General features: G+C 43.9%; 1 protein-coding gene across 2 annotated transcripts; it reads left to right on the forward strand.

The window, feature by feature from the left end:
• The first annotated feature begins 536 nt into the window (after nucleotides 1-536).
• LOC106565372 (cysteinyl leukotriene receptor 2) lies at nucleotides 537-26,976 on the forward strand. Of its 2 annotated transcripts, XM_014132409.2 has the most exons (4): nucleotides 537-683; nucleotides 783-830; nucleotides 23,981-24,371; nucleotides 24,511-26,976. In XM_014132409.2, the coding sequence occupies exons 2-4, from the start codon at nucleotides 824-826 to the stop codon at nucleotides 25,307-25,309; spliced, it is 1,197 nt and encodes a 398-aa protein (XP_013987884.1). In that variant the 5' UTR covers nucleotides 537-683; nucleotides 783-823; the 3' UTR covers nucleotides 25,310-26,976. The 2 variants fall into 2 exon arrangements, with proteins under 2 accessions (XP_013987884.1, XP_013987883.1); XM_014132408.2 differs by having other exon boundaries at nucleotides 537-830.
• The last annotated feature ends 637 nt before the right edge of the window (nucleotides 26,977-27,613 follow it).

Raw genomic sequence — 27,613 nt, forward strand, 5'->3', positions numbered from 1 at the left:
TAATTTGACCTCTCTTTTATGGATCATTTGTCCTTTAATGCACAATACTCTCACAAACTCCCGATCTCTTGCACTCTAGCACCCATCTCATGCTGGAGCCTACAAGTCTGGAGTCATAGCCTATGATATCTTGATCATTATCTCACCTAGGCGTTATTACCCCTAATTAGTTGCCAGCTGCCCAATAACAATGGCACAGGGCTCAGCTCAATAGTAAGTCCTTAGCCCAAGGGTTCACATTAAATAAACACCAAAACACACTTATCTTACTTTTCCAAAGAACACTGACACATTTCCCACCAACTGGCCAGAGGCAGGAATGACAGTCAAAAATTGTTAAGTCAGTATCTTTACACGTCTCCCTCGCTCTCCCTCTCTCTGTATATATTTGCATATGACAAACAAAGCACAGATGGTTTCTAATATCTTATCTGCATACTTTGTTATTTGACAAACAGGGCAGACTGAACAGAGAGAGGTGTGTCGGTGAGTTGGTAATCAGCCCAGTAGTTATACTGGTTTGGTTCCATGGAACTCATGCAAGAACAAAGAATCACTTGAAATGTGCATGAACAGTGCACAAACTATTTAAACCCACACTAACCCAACCCCCAACGTGTCTAGTGAGAGGAGAATTTTAATGGCGACATCATTTCTACTACTGGACTCCGAAGACTCCAAATGTGTGTAGTGAGAGGAAAGGGACTTGTAACATTAATCCAGTACTGTAAGATCTAATAACACAGCAAAGATCAACATAACTTTTTTCTGATGTCCCGCAGAGGGTGTACAGCAGAATCCAGCAGCATGCGATACTGACAGAATGACAGGTGAGTGAGTGAAACTCCTTCACACAGAACTGTTTAAAAACAGAAGCCACAGGGAATCAGGGGCTGGTGCAGACCTGACCTGACAAGCTCATACCTGCTTCTGCATCAATGGAAGCTGGGTGCATTTTTATCCAATTATGGACCAGTTAGGGAATTTTGACTGATTGTGAAATGTTCAATGTGCTTCCCGGCAAGAGCTGTGTCAGTCAAATCAAATCAAAGTTTATTTGTCACGTGCGCTGAATACAACAGACAGGCTATATACAGTGGCGAGGCTATAAAAGTAGCGAGGCTACATACAGACACCGGTTAGTCAGGCTGATTGAGGTAGTATGTACATGTAGATATGGTTAAAGTGACTATGCATATATGATGAACAGAGAGTAGCAGTAGCGTAAAAGAGGGGTTGGCGGGTGGTGGGTGGCGGGACACAATGCAGATAGCCCGGTTAGCCAATGTGCGGGAGCATTGGTTGGTCGGCCCAATTGAGGTAGTATGTACATGAATGTAAAGTTAAAGTGACTATGCATATATGATAAACAGAGAGTAGCAGGAGCGTAAAAAGAGGGGTTGGGGGGGCACACAATGCAAATAGCCACTTGATTACCTGTTCAGGAGTCTTATGGCTTGGGGGTAAAGTTAAACCCTATGCAACCTGGCCTCAGGGCAATTTGTATGTTTTGGAACGTAAATGTGTGTCCCTTCAATTCGTATGATGTATTACATTACCAGACGGAGGTACACAACTTTACACTCCAAAGGGTACATCTGTTTAAAACTTCTTCAGGATCGGTGTCCCGTCCACGGGACGGTTGAGCTAACGTAGGCTAATGCGATCAGCATGAGGTGGTAAGAAACAAGAACATTTCCCAGGAAATAGACATCTCATATTCGCAGAAAGCTTCAATTATTGTTAATCTAACTGCACTGTCCAATTTACAGTAGCTATTACAGTGAAATAACATCATGCTATTGTTTGAGGAGAGTGCACAGTTTTGAGCTTGAAAAGTTATTAATAAACCAATTAGGCACATTAGGCAGTCTTGACCCAAAATTTTGAACAGCAATGCAATGGTTCATTGGATCAGTCAAAAAAAAATGCACATACATTGCTGCTATCTAGTGGCCAAAATCTAAATTGCAACTGGCCTGGAATAATACATTATGGCCTTTCTCTTGCATTTCAAAGACGATGTCATTTTAGGCGAAAATTGAAAAGACAGGGCGAATCCTTAATGTGGCCAGCTTGGCCTATGGCAGGGGTCCCCACCTACAGTACATCCAGCCACAGGACAATTTTTTCTTGAGCGTATGGTCGGTGCCGGAACATAATAAATAATTTGTGCACTGAAAATTGATCGCAAAAAGTCAGATAATGTATTTGACAAAAACATTGAAACATAATTTCAAATCTTGATTAAATTACATCTCTTTTTAGGCGTGGGAATACTGGGATCACTTTGAGCTGATTTCCCAGATAAGTATTTATTTTTGCTCTAACATTTTTTTATTTAACCTTTATTGAACTAGGCAAGTCAGTTAAGAACAAATTCTTATTTTCAATGACATCCTAGGAACAATGGGTTAACTGCCTTGTTCAGGGGCAGAAATACAGATTTTTACTTTGTCAGCTCGGGAATTCGATCTAGCAACCTTTCGGTTACTGGCCAAACGCTCTCACCACTAGGCTACCTACCTCCTGACTTGTGGGACCAAATAAAATCACCCGCGGTCCACCTGTTGAAAACCCCTGCCCTATGGGCTGGTACTACAATGAATTAGCTCTTGTGAAATTTAGGGACAGTTTCCCTGACACAGATTAAAGGGGAGTGTCACGCCCTGATCTGTTTCACATATGTTGTGCTCGTCTCCACCCCCACCAGGTGTCTCCCATTTGTCCCCTGTGTATTTATACCGGTGTTTTCTGTTTGTCTGTTGCCAGTTCGTTTTGTCCCATCAAGTTCTACCAGCGTGTTCCCGTGTTTCCTGTGCTCTAGTTTTTGCTTTTTCTAGTCTTCCCAGTTCTGACCTTTCTGCCTGTCTTGGCCCTGAACCTGCCTGCCGTCCTGTATCTACCTGACTCTGATTTGGATTATGGCCCTTTGCCTGCCTTGACCTACTGATTGCCTGCCCATTCTACTGTAATAAACTCTGAGACTCATACTATCCGCCTCCTGTGTCTGCATCTGAGTCTTAGCCTGAGCCGTGATAGTACAAACTGGCCATGACTGAGCCAGCAGACTCGGACCAGCTCCGCATCGCTATCACCATCATCTCCTCCCATGGAGCCACCATTGGAAGACACGAGGAGTTACTTCACAACCTTATGGAAGGATTCCAGACATTGGTGGAATGCCACAACGTGCTGTCCATACATTGCTGGAGCAAGTCCAGGGATTGTCTACTAGGCACCCAGCCACTACCGTAATTCCCCTGACTCTCAGCAACCCTGCCACCAGGCTTCTTCCCAGCCTATCCCGGTGTCCCGAGAACCTCGCTTACTTCCTCCGGAGTGCTACACTGGAGATTCTGGAACCTGCCAGGCTTTTCTCTCCTAGTGCTGCCTCCTCATTGATCTGCAGCCTTCTTCGTTCCCCTCGGACCAATCGAAGATAGTGTAACTCATAACGCTGATGTCCGGGAGGGCTCTTGCCTGGACTACGACGGTGTGGTAGCAACAATCCACCGTTTGCCTCAGTCTGGAGGAGTTTGTGGCGGAGGTACAAAAAGTGTTAGATTTTCCATTGTCTGGGAGAGAGGCTGCTTGTAAGCTACTCCAAATACGTCAAGACTCCTGTAGTGTGGCAGACTACATGGTGGATTTTCGCACGTTGACATCTGAGAGTGCCTGGAACCCAGAAGCCCTGTTCGACACATTTTTCTTAGATTATCAGAGGTGATTAAAGACGAGCTCGCCCATGGAGGGAGCGGCCCATGGACCTTAAAGGGAGCTGCCCATGGACCTCGACTTCCTCATAACCTTGACCAACCAGATCGATGGGCGGCTACGGGAACGTAGGAGGGAGAGGGAGTCTGTTCCTCGATTTCCACCTTGTCTCTGCGGAATCGCGGAAATCCCAGAAGTTTACACTTCCGAGTGAATCCAATGTCTCCCGAGTTCTCTCGGAAATCACAGAGGGTGCCGACTCGCCTCCTCTGGAGCCAATGCAACTTGGCAGAGCTAGATTGTCTGAACACCAAGAGCTGTCTATATTGTGGGACTACAGATCATTAAGTTTCTATCTGTCCTGTAAAAATACCCGGCTCATCAGGAGGTATGAGTATGCTGGTGGGCATTACGGAGAATGTCCAGTCTCCCCTTACTTGTAACACTCCATGCCATCCTGCTGTGGGGTGAACAGTCCAAATCTCTCCGGGTACTCATTGACTCTGGGGCCGAGAAGAGTTTTATGGATGCTACCCTGGTGTCAGAGTTGGGAATCCCCACTCAAACCCTCTCCATTCCCATGGACGTCAGAGCGCTGGATGGGCGTTCTATTGGCAGAATCACCCACAACATGGTTCCTATCAACCTGTGAGTGTCAGGCAACCACAGCAAGTCAATCCAGTTTCTACTTATCGAATCCCCTCAGGTACCCGTTGTGTTGGGGTTTTCATGGCTCCAGAGACACAATCCCCTTGTGGACTGGACTGGAGCCCATTCTGCCACGCGCATTGAATGAAGTAGGCGCAACCTGTCCCGGGACATCTTGCTGCGAGCTCGGGTAAAGCCTCTGGTGTCACTGCCATTCCCGCAGAATACCAGGACCTCCAGGAGGTTTTCAGCAAGGTCCGTAACACCTCACTTCCTCCGCATCGGCCCTATGACTGCGCCATCGACCTTTTCACGGGCATTACACCACCGGGGGGGGGATTTATTCACTGTTGGGTCCGGAGTCCACCTGTGGTAAATTCAATTGATTGGACATGATTTGGAAAGGCACACACCTGTCTATATAAGGTCCCACAATTGACAGTGCATGTCAGAGCATAAACCAAGCCATGAGGTCAAAGGAATTGTCCGTATAGCTCCTCCGAGACAGGATTGTGTCGAGGCACAGATCTGGGGAAGGGTACCAAAGACTTTCTGCAGCCTTGAAGGTCCCCAAGAACACAGTGGCCTCCATCATTCTTAAGTGGAAGAAGTTTGGAACCACCAATACTCTTCCTAGAGCTGGCTGCCCGGCCAAACTGAGCAATCGGAGGAGAAGGGCCTTGGTCAGGGAGGTGACCAAGAACTCGATGGTCACTCTGACAGAGCACCAGAGTTCCTCTGTGGAGATGGGAGAACCTTCCAGAAGGACAACCATCTCTGCAGCACGCCACCAATCAGGCCTTTATGGTAGAGTGGCCAGACGGAATCCACTCCTCAGTTAAAGGCACATGACAGCCTGCTTGGAGTTTGCCAAAAGGCACCTAAAGGACTCTCAGACCATGAGAAACAAGATTCTCTGGTCTGATGAAACCAAGATTGAAGTCTTTGACCTGAATGCCAAGCGTCACATCTGGAGGAAACCTGGCACCATCCCTACGGGGAAGCATGGTGGTGGCAGCATCCGATGTGGGAATGTTTTTCAGCAGCAGGGACTGGGAGAATAGTCAGGATCTAGGCAAAGATGAACGGAGCAAAGTACAGAGAGATCCTTGATGAAAACCTGCTCCAGAGCGCTCAGGAAATCAGACTGGGGCAAAGGTTCACCTTCCAACAGGACAATGACCCTAAGCACACAGCTAAGACAATACAGGAGTGGTTTTGGAACAAGTCTCTGAATGTCTTTGAGTGGCCCAATCAAAGCCCGGACTCGAACCCGATCAAACATCTTTGGAGAGACCTGAAAATAGCTGTGCAGCAATGCTCCACAGCCAACCTGACAGAGCTTGAGGGAATCTGCAGAGCGGAATGGGAGAAACTCCCCAAATACAGGTGTGCCAAGCTTGTAGCGTCATACCCAAGAAGAATCCAGGTTTTAATCGCTGCCAAAGGTTCTTCAACAATGTACTGAGTAAAGGGTCTGAATACTTATGTAAATTGATATTCCGTTGTTTGTTTTTTTTTGCTTAAATTTATGGAGTATTGTGTGTAGATTTAGTGGGGGGGAAATAATTTAATACATTTTAGAATAAGGCTGTAACGTAAAATAAAATGTGGGAAAAGTCAAGGGGTCTGAATACTTTCCGAATGCACTTTATAGGCTGTAGTATTTCTTTTCAGCAGAGTGCTGTTTGACTGTCGTACTGCATATAGTGTGTTCTTGTTATTGTTAACATAGCATTTGGCTCAGGCAGGCAGGTATAACCACTCATTTGCCCGTGGTTTGTAACATTTGCATGAGCGAACGCCTGCCTGACCAAAACAACATAACTCCTGTTCACCTGAGGAAGCTTATTCCAAAGTAACTGTCTAGTGCAATTTTGGACTGTACCTATAATCTGGTTTATTTAGGTAGGTAGACTATGGCCCTGTCATGAAAATAACACATTCAGTACCTTTACTGTGGCCTAGGCACGTGTGGAAATCTGCAAGAATTGGAGAGATGTAAGCATTTTGGTAATAACTCCACGTTTCTCTAACAGTTAAATAACATAACAGTTAATAACATAGAAATGATGATGATTTCAAATTGTGGTCAATGGTCATGACACCAATGACGAAGATTGTGATGATGGTGATTGCAATGATGATAATGGGGCGATGGTGGTGATGAAGATGGTGATAATGATGATGATGAGGATTATGGTTAAAATCAGGGCTCAATATGAGCGGGTATGTGGAGGGATGCCATAATAAAAAGGGGGAAAAGCATACCTCTTGTTTTGAAGTGGAAAAAATGTATCCTTATTATATACTGAACAAAAATATTAACACAACATGCAACAATTTCAAAGATTTTACAAAGTTACAGTTCATAGAAGGAAATCAGTCAATTGAAATGGATTCATTAGGCCCTAATCTATGGATTTCACATGACTGGGCAGGGGTGCAGCCATGGGTGGGCCTGGGAGAGCATAGGCCCACCATCTTGGGGGCCAGATCCACCCACTGGGGAGCCAGGCCCAACCAATCAGAATGAGTGTTTTCCCACCAAAGGGCTTTATTTCGTGACAATATTTATAGAATAAAGTGGCAATATTTAGAGAATAAAGTCTAAATTACAAAAATAAAGTGCCAATATTTCTAAAATAAAGATGAAATTTAATTTTGAGAATTACCTAAACATTTTGAGAATAAAGTTGCAGTTATATTTCAAGATTAAAGTAGGGGGTTTGGTTAATTAAGGATCGGACCCTTTTTTTAAATGTTCTCCTAAAATGAAATACCAAAATCTAATTGCCTGTAGCTCAGGACCTGAAGCAAGGATATGCATGTTCTTGATATCATTTGAAACTAAATTCTTAGAATTTTGTGGAAATGTGAAATTAATGTAGGAGAATATAACACATCAAATCTGGTAAAAGATAATACAAACAAAAAACATGCGTTTGGAATTGTATTTATTTTTCATCTGCTGCCATCTGCTGCCATAATGTATTATTGCAGTTTAGGCACAATTTAGATTTTGGTCACTAGATGGCAGCAGTGTGTGCGCAAAGTTTCAGATTGATCCAATGAAGCATTTTAATACCGGACAATATTTTGTATCAAGTATGCCCAAATGTGCCAAATTGGTAAATTGATACATTTTCAAGTACATAACTATAGAGAACATGCCAAAATTATATGGTAATACAACATTTAAGTTGACATACTCCCAGGAATGTCATACATGATGGATCATTAGCTTATACACTAACTTTCACACATCTAGATGGACGGGTGTGATGGGTGTGGAGCCAGACACAGCAGGGGTCAAACTTTGGAACCAAGTTCCTACATTTGAATAAAAACATTTATTTTATCAAACAAACTATAATACATTTTATCTCTGGGACACTAAGGATGACAAATCAGAGCAAGATTACTGAATGTAAGTTCATTCAGTACAGAAATAAAGGTGAAATAAATAAAAAATTAAGTTAAAAACATGATTTACCTTCAGAGGTGAATGTACCAAACCAATTGCCGTGATAAAAGTGTTTTGTTGTTGTGCACTTTCCTCAAACAATAGCATTGTATTTTTTCACTGTAATAGCTACTGGAAATTGGACAGTGCCGTTAGATTAACAAGAATGTAAGCTTTCTGCCCATATAAGACATGTCTACAGTTAAAGTCGGAACTTTACATACACCTTAGCCAAATACATTTAAAACCTCTTGCATCTAGACGTTCCGCTAGCGGAACACCTCGCCAAATATCCAATGGAAGAACGTGGCGCGAAATACAAATACCTCAAAAATGCAATAATTTAAATTTTTCAACCATACGACTATTTTACACCATTTGAAAGATAAGACTCTCGTTAATCCAACCACATTGTCCGATTTCAAAAAGGCTTTACAGCGAAAGCAAAACATTAGATTATGTTAGGAGAGTACACAACCAAAAATAATCACACAGCCATTTTCAAAGCAAGCATATATGTCACAAAAACCCAAAACACAGCTAAATTCAGCACTAACCTTTGATGATCTTCATCAGATGACACTCCTAGGACATTATGTTATACAATACATGCATGTTTTGTTCAATCAAGTTCATATTTATATAAAAAAACAGCTTTTTACATTAGCATGTGATGTTCAGAACTAGCATTCCCACCCAAAACTTCCGGTGAATTTACTAAATTACTCATCATAAACGTTGACAAAATACATAACAATTCTTTTAAGAATTATAGATACAGAACTCCTTTATGCATTCGCTATGTCAGATAAAAAAAATAGCTTTTTGGCAAAAGCACATTTTGCAATATTCTGAGTACATAGCTCAGCCATCACAGGCTAGCTATTCAGACACCCGCCAACTTCGGGGCTCATTAAAGTCAGAATTACTATTAGAAAAATTGTATTACCTTTGCTGTTCTTCGTCAGAATGCACTCCCAGGACTGCTACTTCCACAACAAACGTTGTTTTTGTTCCAAATAATCCATAGTTATGTCCAAATACCCCCGTTTTGTTTGTGCGTTCAGGTCACTATCCAAAGGGTAATGCACGAGTGCATTTCCAGACAAAAAAATTCAAAATGTTCCATTACTGTACTTAGAAGCATGTCAAACGCTGTTTAAAAACAATTTTTATGCTATGTTTCTCTTAAAATAGTGATAATATTCCAACCGGACAATGCTGTATTCATTCAAAGAGGAAAATAAAAAATGACGTGATCTCGTGACTGCGCATCTCCAATCTCTTTGTCACCAGGCAGTCCACTGACAAACTATGCTCCTGTTATCTGCCCAGAGACAGGAGACGCCTCAATCCACTTTCTGAACGCTTTAGAGAGCCAATGGAAGCCTTAGAAAGTGTCACGTAACAGCTCAGATTCTGTAGTTTTGATAGAGAAGCAACAAAAGGACTACAAATTCGCAGACAGGCCACTTCCTGCTTGGAATCTTCTCAGGTTTTTGCCTGCCATATGAGTTCTGTTATACTCACAGACACCATTCAAACAGTTTTAGAAACGTTAGAGTGTTTTATAGAGTAGTAACCAGTTTAAATCGGGTACGGTTTTTATCCGGCCGTGAAAATACTGCCCCTTATCCCAGACAGGTTAAACTCAGTTTTTCACAATTCCTGACATTTAATCCTAGTAAAACTTCCCTGTCTTAGATCAGTTAGGATCACCACTTTATTTTAGGAATGTGAAATATCAGAATAATAGTTGAGAGAATGATTTATTTCAGCTTTTATTTCTATCACATTCCCAGTGGGTCAGAAGTTTACATACACTCAATTAGTATTTGGTAGCATTGCCTTTAAATTGCTTAACTTGGGTCAAAAGTTTTGGGTAGCCTTCCACAAGCTTCCCACAATAAGTTGGGTGAATTTTGGCCTATTCCTCCTGACAGAGCTGGTGTAACTGAGTTAGGTTTGTAAGCCTCCTTGCTCGCACACGCCTTTTCAGTTCTGCCCACAATTGTTCTATAGGATTGAGGTCAGGGCTTTGTGATGGCGACTCCAATACCTTGACTTTGTTGTCCTTAAGCCATTTTGCCACAACTTTGGAATTATGCTTGGGGTCATTGTCCATTTGGAAGACCCATTTGCGACCAAGCTTTAACTTCCTGACTGATGTCTTGATATGTTGCTTCAATATATCCACATAATTTTCCTTCCTCATGATGTAGTCTATTTTGTGAAGTGCACCAGTCCCTCCTGCAGCAAAGCACCCCCACAACATGATGCTGCCACCCCCGTGCTTCACAGTTGGGATGGTGTTCTTCGGCTCCCCCTTTTTCCTCCAAACATAATGATGATCATTATGGCCAAACAGTTCTATTTTGGTTTCATCAGACCAGAGGACATTTCTCCAAAAAGTACAATCTTTGTCCCCTTGTGCAGTTGCAAACCGTAGTCTGGCTTTTTTATGGCGGTTTTAGAGCAGTGGTTTCTTCCATGCTGAGCATCCTTTCAGGTTATGTCGGTATAGAACTCGTTTTACTGTGTCTATAGATAGGTACTTTTGTACCCGTTTCCTCCAGCATCTTCACAAGGTCCTTTGCTGTTGTTCTGGGATTGATTTGCACTTTTCGCACCAAAGTACGTTCATCTGTAGGAGCGGTATGACGGCTGCGGGGTCCCATGGTATTTATACTTGTGCACTATTGTTTGTACAGATGAACGTGGTACCTTCAGGCATTTGGAAATTGCTCCCAAGGATGAACCAGACTTGTGGAGGTATACAATTGTTTTTCTGAGGTCTTGGCTGATTTCCTTTGATTTTCCCATGATGTCAAGCAACGAGGCACTGAGTTTGAAGGTAGGCCTTGACATACATCTACAGGTACACCTCCAATTGACTCAAAGGATTTGTAAGTCGCTCTGGATAAGAGCGTCTGCTAAATGACTTAAATGTAAATGTAAAAAATTAGCCTATCAGAAGCTTCTAAAGCATGACATCATTTTCTGGAATTTTCAAGCTGGTTAGAGGTACAGTCAACTTAGTGTATGTAAACTTCTGTCCCACTGGAATTGTGATACAGTGAATAATTAGTGAAATAATCTGTCTGTAAAGAATTGTTGGAAAAATTACTTGTGTCATGCACAAAGTAAATGTCCTAAACGACTTGCCAAAACTATAGTTTATTAACAAGACATTTGCGGAGTGGTTGAAAAATGAGTTTTTATGACTCCAACTTAAGTGTATGTAAACTTCCAACTTCAACTGTACATGATAAGTCTATAGCTGTAAGGCACCAGTTTCGGGCAATCTACTGGGATGACCTATGGACCTCTGTGAAGAAACTGGTGAGTACTGTAGCTGTAGAGTCAAAATGCCTAAGAGTACCTTTTCAACTTTACTAAGGCTGGTATTTTGTTCGGGCCCTTAAGTGATCCGAGCATAAATCCTTATTAAATGTTCCGTTGTACGTGTGTGTTTGTGCTTACACAAGCGCACATACCAAGGGAAGGAAACCAAGTATCCGGGTAGGCTGCAACTTGTTCAGAATGACTCTGTAAGAATTTGAGGTCAGTAAGAATTTAGAATTTATGTCGACCTCAAGACGTGTTAAGGGGACCTGTAGTAGTTTTAGAACACGTCAATGTGTCTTACACCATTGTAGTGGTGATAGGTATGAAGGAGTTTATTTCATAGCTATGTCATCCACAGAGGAGCTAACTTCACAACGGAAGTACTCTATAAGCACTGAACCAGTCATACGTGGTGTGATCATGGTTCATGACTAATAACTTTCCTCCTGAATGGAGGGTTCCATTTATTAGTGGCATGTGTGTTGACCATCAGAAGAGTGTTCTGGAGATTCCCTTACACGTGTTGCAATCTGAGTGACTACTAACTCTGTCACTGTTATCAATAGCAATTTGACTTGTGAGGTCTCTAACCTTCTTTCTGATTGTGGCTGGACTGACTGTGCTGGCATTGGTACTGGTACTCAAGGGGACAAGTTGTCCTACCGATTTTTCAAAACCCTTTATTAGATCATCAAACAATGAATCAATTAGTGCATGACAAGTTAAGCATTCCTCCAGGACTATTTCCAAGTATGGCAGTTTAGAGTTGCGTTTAGTGGACATATTCCCCACAAAGTGGAGTGGTTGTTCGCAACGACGTGATGTGCCATTTCCCTTTTCTCAAAATGTTTCTCGCTTTAGTTCTTCATGTAGTGGAACTTCTAGAGAACATTGGTCTACGTTTTGATCATCCTTTAACCCTTTGTTACCCTTGTGCTCTGACAGTGTGTGGGTTGGGTGGAGGAACGTTGCGAACCGGTCATTTGCAGCGGTAGTCGTTTCGATGGCTTCGTACTTTACAGTTATTTCGACCGCAGTGGTTATTGGAGTCATGGTTTCGTGGTAGAAACCATTGTTGTGCATCATCCCTCAACACTCCAATACCTGATAATGCACCCTCTAACTGGAGTGAGTGCTCCTGGTCAAACTTCAAAACCGAGATGTCAGGGCACTTAGCGTGCCGATCTTTTGATGCCTCAGTGTGGGTTGTAGGGCCCAAGTAATTAATGAAGGTAGGATACATGTTCAACAGAAACATTTGTTTGAATGGTAACAGCTGTTCCATTCCTGTTTCAGTGAGTAGGCCAAAGTAAGCTGAACAAAGCCTATGATAGTAAGCTTATGGGTGTTCATTCCGAGCTTGTTTGACAGTGTTAGCCAGTGAGCTATCGTGTTTGCGAGTCGCAGAACCACTGAATTCTAATTTCAATGCTGTGGCAAGGTTAGCGTAGTCGTTTAGCATGTGTTGCTGTTGTAGACGAACTAACCTCGTCATGTGTCTATTCGACTTTCACTTCAACAGGTAAACCCTGTCAGAACCCGTAGCGTTCGGGTATCCAATGCCTCCTCTATGTCAGCTAGGAACGTCTCAGTATCGTTTGGCTGACCTGGAATGGGGTCAAAGGTGGGGAAATTTTTGACGAGTTTATCAAGGCATTCTGCGACAAGCGGGTGGAAAGGGTTGGCTTCATCCGGTGGGGAAATTGGGGACGAAAAGCCAAGAGGAGAAGCCAAGCTTTGGCTTTGTTGGCAAAAATGTGCCATATTACTCAGTGCCGAATGGCCAAGAGGAGAAGACTGAGGGACACGAGGGAGGCAAAATATGAAACCTTCTATCGTCTTCACTCCTTTGAATACCGGGCTCTGATTGCTTGGTTGGGTAGTCACGCTGCAGCATGTGACCATTCTGGAATTCCACCAGATTGTACCTAAGGGTGGTATTCTGCTGCATTGCATTAGAGTACTGATTTTGGACACGTGAGTGTCGCAATTGCTCCTTTCGGTCTCATACTTATCTGTCATGGTTTGCAGATAGAGGTCTTGAGTACGGAGCGAGAGATTCAGTGATGAGATTTTCTCCCTTTGCTTAGAAATAAATATTTCCATCTTCATCACTTAAGTTCTCTCCTCATTCATTTGGTTAGCGACTTCAATGAGTCCTGCTGTTTTGTCATCCAACTTAGTTATTGTGTTCATTAACTGACCGTCTTTGCTTTGCAGCATTTGGAGTAGAACATTGTTACTTTGAGTAACGTTCAACAAAACTGCCTGCATGTTATCACATTTCGTGCTCCTCTTTGTAGATAACTCGACAGATTTATCTAGTTTGGAGTAGACTACATCGTATTTAGTTTTGGCTAAATCGAGTTATTCCTATAGAAAACTATTTTGTTGAAGATTTTGTGCTCGTTCATCATCATAAGTATTTGCAGTTACTTTTAATTGTTCCGATTTCAAACGCAGTTCCTCCGCTTGCAGAATGTTTTAATTTCCTGCTTTTGTCAATAGTTGCTCGGTTCTCTCCACCTGTCCCTTCATGTCAGCCATGTCTTGCATGTGTTTCTGCTGAGCACTGCGGTACTGGACCAATGCCAATCTGTGATGGCGATACACAAGGGCTAAAGTGGAGAGAACCGTTACAAAGCCTGCGTTTGATGGTTGATTTTGGAGAACGTTGTTCGCAATTTCTGCTGTTTTTCCACTAATGGCATAATTAGGCTTTGTATCGCTGCTGAGGTCAGAGATCAATCCATTTATGGGTGAGGGTTCACTAATTAGCGGGGGAGTGGGGACTACCCCCTCTGATAGCTTGCACATTATTAGAACATTAAAAAAAAATTGGGTTTTAGAATACGATACAAAGACAATTTTAATCTCTTTATAGACGTTAATGAACTATCACTACTGTATCCGTAATGTGGGAGTTGAACGTGAATGAATTTGCAAAAGCAAATTGAATTGATTAATCAATGATAATGGTTAATCATACCTGGATAGGCTATCTGGGAATTCAACTTTAATTAACCTGAAAGCGTTGCTTCATCTAGGTTAATATGGAAAAGTTTAAAATGTCTCATTTACTTGGAAGAACCCGAAAAGGTATTTGACAATTTAACTTATTAAAATAAATGAGAAGATTACATACAATCAATTGAGATTGGCTGAATTATCATAAGTGTAAATCGTAGTTCAAATGTTAGGGTACATTCACCACTAGGGTTACTTATTCATAAAGCCAAAGCCACATGGGATTCCCGCGAAGGCGGGACTTCCTTCAGTACTGGGTAGTACTGAATAAGCTTTGCAAAAGCAAATTTGATTGATTAATCAATGTTAATGATAAATCAAACCTGTATAGGCTATTTGGGAATTAAACTTGAATTAACCTGATAGCGTTGCTGCATCAAGGTTAATGTGGAAAAGTTTAAATTGTCTCATTTGTAGAAACCAATCAATTTGGATAATATTTCAAATGTCCATTTGAAAAAGGTAAGTCTGGCAATTTTACTTATTAGTTCAATTGAATGAGACATCGATATCCAATCAGTTGAGACTGGCTGGATATCATAAGTAACCACTTGTTAAATGTGATACACATTGGGTGTCACCTAAATAAGTGTGTAAAAAAAATGTACTGGCGATTCTTCACCCCCAGGGGTCACTGATCGCAGAAAGCTGAAATCAAACGGAAGTACAAAGGGGCGGGACTTCCGTCGCCCAAGACGGAGGAATTTCAACATGACACAGGAAAAACAAAATGGCTGCTCTTCCTTTAATAGCTTAGCATCTCGTGTAAGCTAATTCTACTTTGTACACTTTCAAGCATAACATAGGACCCCCTTAAACAAGGAAACAGTTTTACTATTAATCATCTTACGTTCAAACCTTTTTCGGCATTCTTCTTTGCTAGCACTAAGTTACCGGAACTCACTGTAATTTTAGGAAAAAGATACGCCTGTGTCCTACCCACGATACTGAAAACGTGGGGAACTGAGAATTATCGCTTGGTCAGCTAATATCTCCTCAAATTTCAATCAGCTGGCTCTGTGTCCTTGCTCGAGAAATTAATAATGACCGAGTATACCCGGTTCTGAAACGCGGGAGACAGAAATAGTACGTTTGGCCCAACGCGTCTATTTCTCAAATTTCTATAATTATCTAGACTGTTATCCAAGTACCAGAAATGTAATCACTAACTTTATCAACTCATAAAACACTCTGATGTCATCAGATACGCGACACCGGGACAATTTCTATGGTCAAACACACACAACCAATAATTCCTGTCTAAAACTCCAATGCTGTATCACATAATCTGGGTGTATAATGCAATCTGCTTTTCAATTTTATATTTACATTTAAGTAATTTAGCAGACGCTCTTATCCAGAGCGACTTACAAATTGGTGCATTCACCTTATGATATCCAGTGGAACAACCACTTTACAATAGTGCATGTAAATCTTTTAGGGGGGGGGGGGGGGGGGGGTTAGAAGGATTACTATATCCTATCCTAGGTATTCCTTAAAGAGGTGGGGTTTCAGGTGTCTCTGGAAGGTGGCGATTGACTCCACTGTCCTGGCGTCGTGAGGGAGCTTGTTCCACCATAGGGGTGCCAGAGCAGCGAACAGTTTTGACTGGGCTGAGCAGGAACTGTGCTTCCTCAGAGGTAGGGGGGGCCAGCAGGCCAGAGGTGGATGAACACAGTGCCCTCGTTTGGGTGTAGGGACTGATCAGAGCCTGGAGGTACGGAGGTGCCGTTCCCCTCACAGCTCCGTAGGCAAGCACCATGGTCTTGTAGCGGATGCGAGCTTCAACTGGAAGCCAGTGGAGAGAGCGGAGGAGCGGGGTGACGTGAGAGAACTTGGGACGGTTGAACACCAGACGGGCTGCGGCGTTCTGGATGAGTTGTAGGGGTTTAATGGCACAGGCAGGGAGCCCAGGCTGAATCAAAATAAATGCCTCATTCCATCTGTCACGCCCTGACCTGAGAGAGATGTTTTATTTCTCTATTTTGTTAGGTCAGGGTGTGGGGTGGGCATTCTAGGTGTTATATTTCTATGTTGTCTTTTTCTTTGATTGGCCTAGTATGGTTTCCAATCAGAGGCAGCTGTCTATTGTTGTCTCTGATTGGGAATCATACTTAGGCAGCCCTTTTTCCCTCCTTCAGTGTGGGATCTTGTTTTTGTACAGCTCAGTTTAGCCTGCAGAACGTGACGTTCGTTTTCTGTTGTTTATTGTTTTGATTTAGTGTTCTGAGTTCAAATACATTTATCATGAGCACTCACCACGCTGCACCTTGGTCTCCTCATTACGACGATCATCAGAGAAGATCCCACCACCAAGAGACCAAGCAGCGTGGTCTGGAGCAATGGACCTGGGAAGACACCCAGGAGGTAATGGCATCCTGGTCTATTGAGGAGATGAGGAGGAGTATATGCAGGGTTTTGGAGGAATTAGTGGCAGGAGAAAAGCGCCTCCCATGGGAACAGGTGGAGGCAGCGAGAGCACGGCAACGAGGGAAGCACGAGAGGCAGCCCCCCCAAAAATGTTTGGGGGGGCACACGGGGAGATTGGCAGAGGCAGGTTGGAGACCTGAGCCAACTCCTCATGCTTACCATGGGGAGCGAGTGACTGAGCAAGCACCGTGTTATGCGGTGATGCGCACTGTGTCGCCAGTGCACATTCACAGCCCGGTGCGCTCTGTGCCTGCCCCACGTACCAGGCCTCCAGTGAGTCTATCCAGCCTGGTACGCCCTGTGCCTGCTCCTCGCACTTGCCCTGAGGTGCGTGTCACCAGTCTGGTGCCACCTGTGCCAGCCCCACGCATCAGGTCTCTAGTGCGCCAGCCCAGTCCGGTGTCTCCTGTTCCTGCTCCTCACACTGAGGTGCGTGTTACCAGTCTGGTGCCACCTGTGCCAGCCCCACGCATCAGGTCTCTAGTGTGCCTGCCCAGTCCGGTGTGTCCTGTTCCTGCTCCTCGCACTCGCCCTGAGGTGCGTGTTACCAGTCTGGTGCCACCTGTGCCAGCCCCACGCATCAGGCCTCCAGTGCGCCTTCCCAGTCCAGAGCTTCCGGCGACAGTTCCCAGTCCAGAGCTTCTGGCGACGTCCCCCAGTCCGGAGCCTCCAGCGACGTTCCCCAGTCCGGTGAAACATTTACATTTACATTTACGTCATTTAGCAGACACCTGTTCCAGCTCCACGTAAGAAGCCTCCAGTGATGATCCATGGTCCGAAGCCTCCAGTGATGATCCATGGCACGAAGCCTCCAGTGATGATCCATGGCCCGGAGCCTGTAGTGATGATCCATAGCACGGAGCCTGTAGTGATGATCCATGGCACAAAGCCTCCAGTGATAATCCATGGCCCGGAGCCTGTAGGGATGATCCATGGCCCGGAGCCTGTAGGGATGATCCATGGCCCGGAGCCTGTAGGGATAATCCATGGCCCGAAGCCTCCAGTGATGATCCATGGCGCGGAGCCTGCATCGACGGTCCCCAGCCCGGAACCTCCTGAGGCGGCCCGCAGTCCGGAACCTCCTGAGGCGGCCCGCAGTCCGGAACCTCCTGAGGCGGCCCGCAGTCCGGAACCTCCTGAGGCGGCCCGCAGTCCGGAACCTCCTGAGGCGGCCCGCAGTCCGGAGCCTCCTGAGACGGCCCAGAGCCTCCTGAGACGGCCCGCAGCCCGGAGCCGCCTGAGACGGCCCGCAGCCCAGAGCCTCCAGCAGCGGCCCGCAGTACAGAGCCTCCGGCGATGATCTACGGTCTAGTTCCTCTGACAACGATCCACGGTCCGGTGGCACAAAAGTGGAGGGATCAGTGGGCGGAGCGGGGGCTACGCCCCGAACCGGAGCCGCCACCATGGGTAGATGCCCACCCAGACCCTCCCCTATAGGTTCAGGTTTGCGGCCGGGAGTCCGCACCTTTGGGGGGGGTACTGTCACGCCCTGACCTGAGAGAGACGTTTTATTTCTCTATTTTGTTAGGTCAGGGTAGGCATTCTAGGTGTTATATTTCTATGTTGTCTTTTTCTTTGATTGGCCTAGTATGGTTTCCATTCAGAGGCAGCTGTCTATCGTTGTCTCTGATTGGGAATCATACTTAGGCAGCCCTTTTTCCCTCCTTCAGTGTGGGATCTTGTTTTTGTACAGCTCAGTTTAGCCTGCAGAACGTGACGTTTGTTTTCTGTTTATTGTTTTGATTTAGTGTTCTGAGTTCAAATAAATGTATCATGAGCACTCACCACACTGCACCTTGGTCTCCTCATTACGACGATCGTCACACTATCTTAGATTCCTCGCACGGGGCGTCAAAATGTCGTGTCTGTGAGTATCATTAAATGTGAAGACTGTTATTTTATAAAATCAATTCTCTGTGTAATTATTATTACATGAATAAACTAATCATGCAAACTCTAATTAACTAGGAAGTTGGGGCATCATGGGAAAATGTTTATAGAGACTTTATTTCCCGAATTGACTTTTCAGATATTTCCATATCTCATCGAGTCCAGTCTTGTATTAATGTATTATTACCTCATCAGTTCTCATTACTGAATGTCGCAATGGTTATCTGCACAAACCCGAGCATAAATTATGAATCAGCGATATACGAATTGGCTTAATTATTTATTTACTAACTAAATCACAGAAATACAGGAAACACACACACACAATTAGTTCATACATTGAGCATTACATGATACAAAGAAAAAGTCCCTAGTGGATGAAACCGATATGACGGCTTGGTAGACAAAGGAAGAGGGGTGTGGAGCGCTCAAGAGCGGGAAACTCATAGCTGATAACTACACTCATAGACATTGCTAATACCTTACATGAACGACCACTCATTCGAGAAAAAAAATGACATTCACTTGTCTATGTCTTGTCTCTCTCTGGTCACCGGTCCGTCTGCTGGAGAGTCAGTCGACAGAAAGTCTCTGGTTGCGTTCCCCAGGAGTCACAGTCCGTCATAGTTGTTATAATGGATACTTCAGAGTACCATTCGGAACTGTTCTTAGATCGGATACCAGACTAAAGTACTTAAACAGCTGCAGTCTGCATAATTGTTCTTTAGTTTGTAGATTTCTTTGCCATTTCAACGTGGGAATGATCTCCACGTTCGCTGTCTTGTCCTTTGGTAGAGTTGTTGTGCCAAGCATTCCAACATGTAGCTACCGCTTCATATTTTCTTGTCTTAGAAATTAACCCATTTGCAACTGTAGCTTACACCGTGGTCTGGTGTGAATTGAGTCACGGGGGCTTTTATACTTTGGTAGAAAAGGGCAGTCTCATGTTTGTGCCCACCTGGGCGTGGCTACTGTGCATAAGTTACCATAAAACAATCAATTCTCATTTAGAAGACTAAATCACATTGTTATCTTTTCAAAAGTATTCTTATACTTATTCATCTTATACAACCTTCAGATGTAAACCTGACAGCTGGGAAATGTACACTTTAAAATATATAGTTATGCGTGTTTCCTGTCCTTCATGAGATCACCAAATGAAACACACTCAACATGATTGTCACTTAAGTGTCCACGGACCCTTCCCACATTCTCAAAAATATAAATATTGTTTAATTCTCCAATTATGGGGATCAGGAGTTTTGGGAAGAAGACTGTCTTGGGAAGAAGACCTTCCCTGTGGCTCAGTTGGTAGAGCATGGTGTTTGCAACGCCAGCATGGTGTGTGCAACGCCAGGGTTGTGGATTCGATTCCCACGGGGGGCCAGTATAATTTTTTTTATTTTTTATTAATTAATAAAAAATGCATGAAATGAAAATGAAATGTATGCATTCACTACTGTAAGTCGCTCTGGATAAGAGCGTCTGCTAAATGACTAAAATGTAAATGTAAATGTCTTTGTTCTCCATAGGCTCTCTCCCTCCATACTCCAAGGCAGCGAAGAGAGAGAGTTTATAGAAGGAATTTATGACCGTTGTAAAACCTGAGGGGGAGGCACAATATACACCCCAAAAGGGCCACGTTGTGATACCTGTTTGAACGAGTGTATTAGATAATTAAATTGACCCTTACAAAAAAGATTGCGGTTTTGAAACCGCAGTGAAAGTGCAGTAACGGCAGTCGACGGCGCTATTTAATTAATAACTGCAGTTATACTGCACTCGAACTGCAGTTATACTGCACTCGAACTGCAGTTATACTGCACTCGAACTGCAGTTATGTTGCACTGCAAAATTACTGCAGTAAAAAAACAGTATTGTTTTGGACACAGTATTTGCACCATACTGCAGTTATACTGCACTCTAACTGCAGTTATACTGTAGTGTACTGCAGTTCCTATATACTGCACTCTGACAGCAATCTTTTTCATAAGGGTATGGACATTTGTTTGTTTTGACCCTACTTTTTACAATCCACACACACTGCTGCATGAATACACACGCAATCTGCCCATCTCTACCTATGTATGTAAGCACGGTTCCTCCTGAAAATAATCTGTGGACCTTTTCCAGGTCCTAATACTTATAATAATATAGTTATTATTTGCTAAAAGAGCAACGATTTCCTTCTTACTAAAGCCAAGTATAGTTTAACCCGGTCATCATTCAAACTCTGACAGAGCTCCAGAATTTCTCTGTGGAGATGGGAGAAACTTCCAGATGGACAACCATCTCTGCATCACGCCACCAAACAGGCCATTATGGTAAAGTGGCCAGACGGAAGCCACTCATCAGTAAAAAGCACATGACAGTCCGCTTGGAGTTTGCTAAAAGACACCTAAAGGACTCTCAGAAACATGATTCTCTGGTCTGATGAAACCAAGATTGAACTCTTTGGCCTGAAAGCCAAGCGTCACGTCTGGAGGAAACCTGGCACCATCCCTACGGTGAAGCATGGTGGTGGCAGCATCCGATGTGGGAATGTTTTTCAGCAGCAGAGGCTGGGTGACTAGTCAGGATCGAGGGAAAGATGAACGAAGCAAAGTACAGAGAGATCCTTGATGAAAACCTGCTCCAGAGGGCATAGGACCTCAGACTGGGGTGAAGGTTCACCTCCAACAGGAAAACGACCCTAAGCACACAGCCAAGACAACGCAGGAGTGGCTTTGGGACAAGTCTCTGAATGTCCCTTAGTGGCCCAGCCAGAGCCCGGACTTGAACCCGATCAAACATCTCTGGAGAGACCTGAAAATGGCTGTGCAGCAACGCTCCCCATCCAACCTGACAGAGCTTGAGAGGATCTGCAGAGAAGAATGGGAGAAACTCCCCAAATACAGGTATGCCAAGCTGGTAGCATCAAACCAAAGAAGACTCCAGGCTGTAAACACTGCAAAAGGTGCTTAAACAAAGTACTGAGTAAAGGGTCTGAATACTTATGTAAATGTGATAGATTTTTTTTATATACATTTGCAAAAAGTTCTAAACAGTTTTTGTTTTGTCATTATGGAGTATTGCGTATAGATTGATGAGGGGGAAAACAATTTAGTACGTTTTAGAATAAGGCTGTAATGTAACAAAATGTGGAAAAAGTCAAGTGGTTGCATGTCATTATTCTCAAAATATTACCACTTTATTCTTTAAATATTGCCACTTTATTCTGTAAATATTGCCCCTTTATTCAGCAAATTTTATTTCGACCTTATTGTCGAAATATTGCCACTTTATTCTCAAAATATTGCCACTTTTTGAAAGTATTGGCATGCAAAAAATTATCATCCTTGTACCACCATCCCTCGCTGTTTTTTGTTTTTTCACTTGGCCCTAATACTCTTCTGCAGACCAACACTTTCCATATTTTTGTAGAGTTTATGAAGCAATCTATAATGACGTTGTAACGACTGTCGTAGAGAAAGGACCAAGATGCAGCGTGGCACGTGTTCATGATTTTTTATTTGAATCCAACAAACACTCGAACAAAAATAACAAAGGGAAAACGAAAGCGCACAGTTCTGTCAGGTACAGAAAACTAAACAGAAAACAACTACCCACAAACACAGGTGGGAAAAGGCTGCCTAAGTATGATTCCTAATCTGAGACAACGATAGACAGCTGCCTCTGATTAGGAACCATACTCGGCCCAAAACAAAGAAATACAAAACATAGAATGCCCACCCCACACCCTGACCTAACAAAATAGAGAAATAAACCATCTCTCTCAGGTCAGGGCGTGACAGACGTGTAACTCCGCAACACTTTGGGCTAAAAACGAGCTTTACATTTCACAAGAAAGACAGGATTCCGATGCACATGTGGATATATTTGGTTCATTGACATTGAGGCTGAGCTACGACCTTCTAAAGTCGAGGAGACAAAACAATTGACTGTGCGCGGGAAGTAATCTAATGCGTGACTGTCGCCATCAATTGAGCTAATCACTTTTTGAAAAAGATGTTTAACTAAATTAATACTTGACGGTTGAAATAAATGAGGCTAAAATATATTTGTTAGTGAAATAACATTTGTAAAAAATAGTATAGACTTTTTCCCCCATACTTATTGTCATGAAATTACTTACCTAACTGAAAAGATTTGGCGTGGGTCCTCAGATCCTCAAAAAGTTCCACAGCTGCACGATCGAGAGCATCACGACTGGTTGCATCACTGCCTGGTATGGCAACTGCTTGGCCTCCGACCACAAGGCACTACAGAGCATAGTACATCACCGGGGCCAAGCTTCCTGCCATCCAGGACCTCTATACCAGGCGGTGTCAGATGAAGGCCCTAAAAATGGTCAAAGATTCCAGCCACAGTCATAGACTGTTTTCTCTGCTACCGCACGGCAAACGGTACCGGAGCACCAAGTATAGGTCTAAAATGGCTTCTTAACAGCTTCAAATGTCTACCCAGACCATTTGCATTGCCCCCCCCACCCCCTTTTTTACGCTGCTGCTACTCTCTGTTTATTAACTATGCATAGTCACTTTAATAACTCTACCTACATGTACATATTACCTCAATTACCTCGACTAACCGGTGCCCCCGCACATTTACTCTGTACCGGTACCCCTGTATATAGCCTCGGTACTGTTATTTTACTGCTGCTCTTCAATTATTTGTAACTTTTTTACTTATCTATTTTTAACTTAATTTTCTTAAAACTGCATTGTTGTTTAAGGGCTTGTAAGTAAGAATTTCACTGTCAGGTCTACACCTGTTGTATTCGACACGTGACAAATACAGTTTGATTTGAAAAGATGTTATGAGTCATGTTACACTACGTAGAATTACAGGAAAGTTTCTTCAAAACAACAAAGAATTTCTACATATTTCTACAATAATTAAAGCAGGCCCAAATACAGGCTCCGGTCAACATTCATGCCTCCAACCTTGACCATGCAACAGCAGTCTTGCCCCCAACCTTGAGTTCACACACACATCTTTAACTTATTTGGTCTTTCACACTAGCTAGTGTAAGTCAGTGGAACAATTCTTATTCCCTACAATGGGCTAAATATAGGGTAATTAGTGTGTTTGTGTTCTGGAAGAACACTACTGTTGTTTTCCATACATCTTTTATTCCACTTCTTCACAGTTTTGCCGGTGCAACTAGGCCTACTTATTTGAAGTCTGATATGCCAGTAGTTGTCTTTGAAAAAACATTTAATGACGGTATGCATTTTTGTAGGCATTTTCATATCAGCTATGTCCTGGACATTGTTGATTGTAAGTCATAAAACATTTGAAAAGAACATATTGAAATTCCCCTTGCCTCAAGTATCTTTTTTTGTGGCTTTGCTATTTTCTAACACTGAACATAGCATACCCCTTCTTAACATTTAACAAGTTGACCCCTGGTTATGATAGTGATAATAATGTGTCTGTGTCTCTCCCCAGCTCCGTGTCTTGAAACTTCCCACTGGCTTGACTCCACCCTTCCACCAGTGACCCTTTCCCTTAGCAACCACACGGCAACGGCATTGACTAGCAACCAGTCCTGTAGCGGTGATGATGAGGTCTTTAAGTACAGAGCCTACACCGTCACCTATCTACTTGTGTTCCCTATAGCATTGCTTTTCAACAGCGGAGCGCTGTTCGTGTTCCTGCGACTGAAGCCCAAACGCTCTCCCTCTTCCATTTTCATGACCAACCTTGCCCTATCAGACGCATGCTTCTCCCTTACCCTGCCGTTTCGATTGGCCTACTACCTCAGGGGCGCTCACTGGGACCTCCCTGATTGGCTGTGCCGACTCTGTGTGTTCTGCTTCTACCTCAACCTCTACACCAGGTACGCATGTGCACACACTGCAAAACAGCTGTTCACTAAAAAACACAAACACACACACACACAGTTATTATAATGTGAGGTGACCCTGCTTGCCTAGAAAGGCACCTAACTAATAAGCTATATTATTATTTCCTTATAGCATTCTCTTCCTGACTGGACTGAGCGTGCTCCGTTGGTTGGCCGTGCTGAAGCCTCTTCATCATCGAGCCTTGACCACGCCCCACCGAGCTTCATTGGCCTGTTTGGGCATCTGGCTGTTTGTGGGTGGAACTTCGGTACCCTTCCTATTTTCGGGGACCAGGGTGAGGGCTGGACTAACACGCTGTTTCGAGCCCCATAACTCCGCCTCCTGGAAGAGGATCTTCATTCTCAACTACGTGGGCGTGACATTCGGCTTCCTGATCCCATTCGTCACCATCCTTGGTTGCTACGGCAGCATCATCCGCCGACTGACAGCTACAGCCATAAGCCAGAAGCTACAGACAGGGAGCCTGAAGCGTAGCCAGGGGAGACGTCGTCGCCAGTCTCTGCGTCTAGTCGCCATGGTGATCTGCACATTTCTGCTGTGCTTCCTGCCCTATCACGTGGCTCGCTCGATGCACCTGCACGCGGTGGTGAGCGGGTGGGGCTGCGTTGTTACTGCAACACAGCAGCGGGTGTTGGTGGTGACGCTGTGTCTGGCAGCGGCCAACAGCGTGCTGAACCCTCTGTTGTACTACTGTGCCGGGGAGTCCTTCAGAATGACCATACGCAACGCCTCGTCACAACGACGGTTCCGCTCCTCCCTCACTCAGGGCAGCTTGCTGTACTCTCACAGGAAGAGGAGTATTCCATCAATGACTTCAAAACCCACAATGCTAGACACACCCCTCGCTCAACCCCTAACCCTTCCTGAGTCCATACCAGACACACTCAGCCCTGTGAACGACAGTCCATAAAGGGTTCAAAACCTCCCCAGAATCAGAGACACTTTTCTGCATGTGTAAAATGGAGCCCTGAGGCCTGAACCAGAAACACACACACACCGAAGACTGAACCCTAACATCCTCTAGGAACATAAGACACTAAAGGTTGCTACTGTACAAGCTCCACTCTGTTGATCTACATGCGTGCATGCACGTGGGTGGAGTTGGATTCTTGGAGTGGCAGAAACATTTTGGTAACATGATATCCTCGCCGGTCCCAATTACATTCACAAGGGGACGATAGAAACGTTTTTTTATTTGTGTATTTTAATTTTGTAAACAACAAGGAAGAGTCACCTTCCCTTGCTAATAGTAGCCACCCATTACCTAGCTGGCAGCCTGGCTGGCTGGCTTTAGCCTGGCTAAAAACATAGCAAGCTAGCCTTTTTAGCTTTCTCATCTTCATGTGAAATAAATCAGAAAAAGTCACATGGCTAGCTAGTTGGCTACTGTCATGACTGTCCTGTGAGGATCACAAAGGGTCAGATCAGCTTGGCAATGGTTGACAATAACCAGACATTATCTCACCCACAGAAGAGGTGAGGAGGGAACTGGGCCGGTTTGACAGTTCACAACCTGTTGTAAATTACAGGAGAAGGGGGGGGGGGCTCGTTCTCCCCCTCCAGTAAAATCCACGAGAGGAATGTCTTTGTTAACAGGCTTTTCCTGCAGAAACTCTAACAGGGTCAAAAGTGGATATGGGAACAATAATTCTAACATAAGAATGTGGGGAATGGTCAGTGGGGAGCTATAGGAAACTAATGTCATATTGGTTTTGATTTTGTGATGTAGTTAAAAATGATATGGACGAAATACTGTAACTTGGAAAGTATATCCCCTTTATCTGTCAAGTTTCCATCCAATACGTTGTGCAAATAATATGAAAAGATGAAAGTATTTTTGTTAAGATAGGGACATGATTTTAAGAGCGATAATAGAAAATAGTTTTACATAACTTTGTGCATAGTAAGTAGCCACGCCCCAAGTGAGGTCAGAGAGCATGTCAGACTGACAGAACCGTCCACTTTGGCCAGAGGGCATAAAAGGACTGCCAACAGAGATTAACATTAGACTAGGAAAGACAGGGAGTTGCTGGCCACATCTAAAGTGGTTTAAACGTTGAATCTCAGAGACCAGGAAATGTGAGGCGGGAGCTACATGTTTGAAATGGTTGCAACTTTGAACCTCAATACGAGGTGAAGAAATAAACTCACCTTCCTTTAGACCAGAGAGATGGCGTGCTGCAGCTCATTTCTATTGTGGTGCGAATCCTGAATACCATCACGAGGGGGAAAACAAACTCCCCTCTCAGACAATCACTGAGACAGCTGATTAGCTATCTTGAGTCAAATATCTAGAAAAGCAAATCTAAGTGAGACTATCCTACTACGCTCATCACCAATGGGACCTGTCAACATGGCTGGCTAGCTATCTTCCAGAGTGAACAACAGTAGAAGAGGGGGAAAGGGGAAATCCCTTTCGGACAATCAGAGCCATACAGCTTGCAGCTGAAAAACCAACAACCTTCCTAAGGAAGGCTGGTTCCGACCGAACAAAGGCTCTCACATGTAAATACATTCACGATTTCTTGTTCAAAATGGGCAGCGGTTCGTGTGCAAACTATATTATTGCTGTGAGAATAGTTCTGAAATGTATCGACGATATGTGTCTTTTTCTCTCCCTCTCTCTCCCTCTCCATGTCGCTGTGTAAAAAGCCACCATATTGTAAAAGTCCACTAGGGACCTTTGTCTCATGTATTAAGTGTGTATGTTATCCTGTTATTATTTAGTTAACTAGTAAATAAATAATTAAACCAATTTGTGTAGTACTGAATCATGAGTAAGGCTGGGGTTTTTGCAGTTGCATGAGCTTACGAATTATGATATGATAAGATGCCCTGCTCTGTTTCACCTGTCTTTATGATTGTCTCCACCCCCCCTCCAGGTGTCGCCCATATTCCCCATTATCCCCTGTGTTCGTCTTGTTTATTCAAGCCTACCAGCGTTTTGTGTCTCAGCTCCTGCTTTTCCAGTTTCTCTTTTTTTCGTCCTCCTGGTTTTTGACCCTTGCCTGTCCTGACTCTGTACCCGCCCGCCTGACCACTCTGCCTGTCCCTGACCCTGAGCCTGCCTGTCGTCCTGTACCTTGGCCTCTACTCTGGATTTTCAAACCCCTGCCTGCCTTGACCTGTCGTTTGCCTGCCCCTGTTACAATAAACATTGTTACTTCACACAGTCTGCACTTGGGTCTTACCTTGGTACCTGATATATACCTTA

Source organism: Salmo salar, chromosome ssa12, assembly GCF_905237065.1.
Source record: "Salmo salar chromosome ssa12, Ssal_v3.1, whole genome shotgun sequence".
Lineage (NCBI taxonomy): Eukaryota > Metazoa > Chordata > Actinopteri > Salmoniformes > Salmonidae > Salmo > Salmo salar.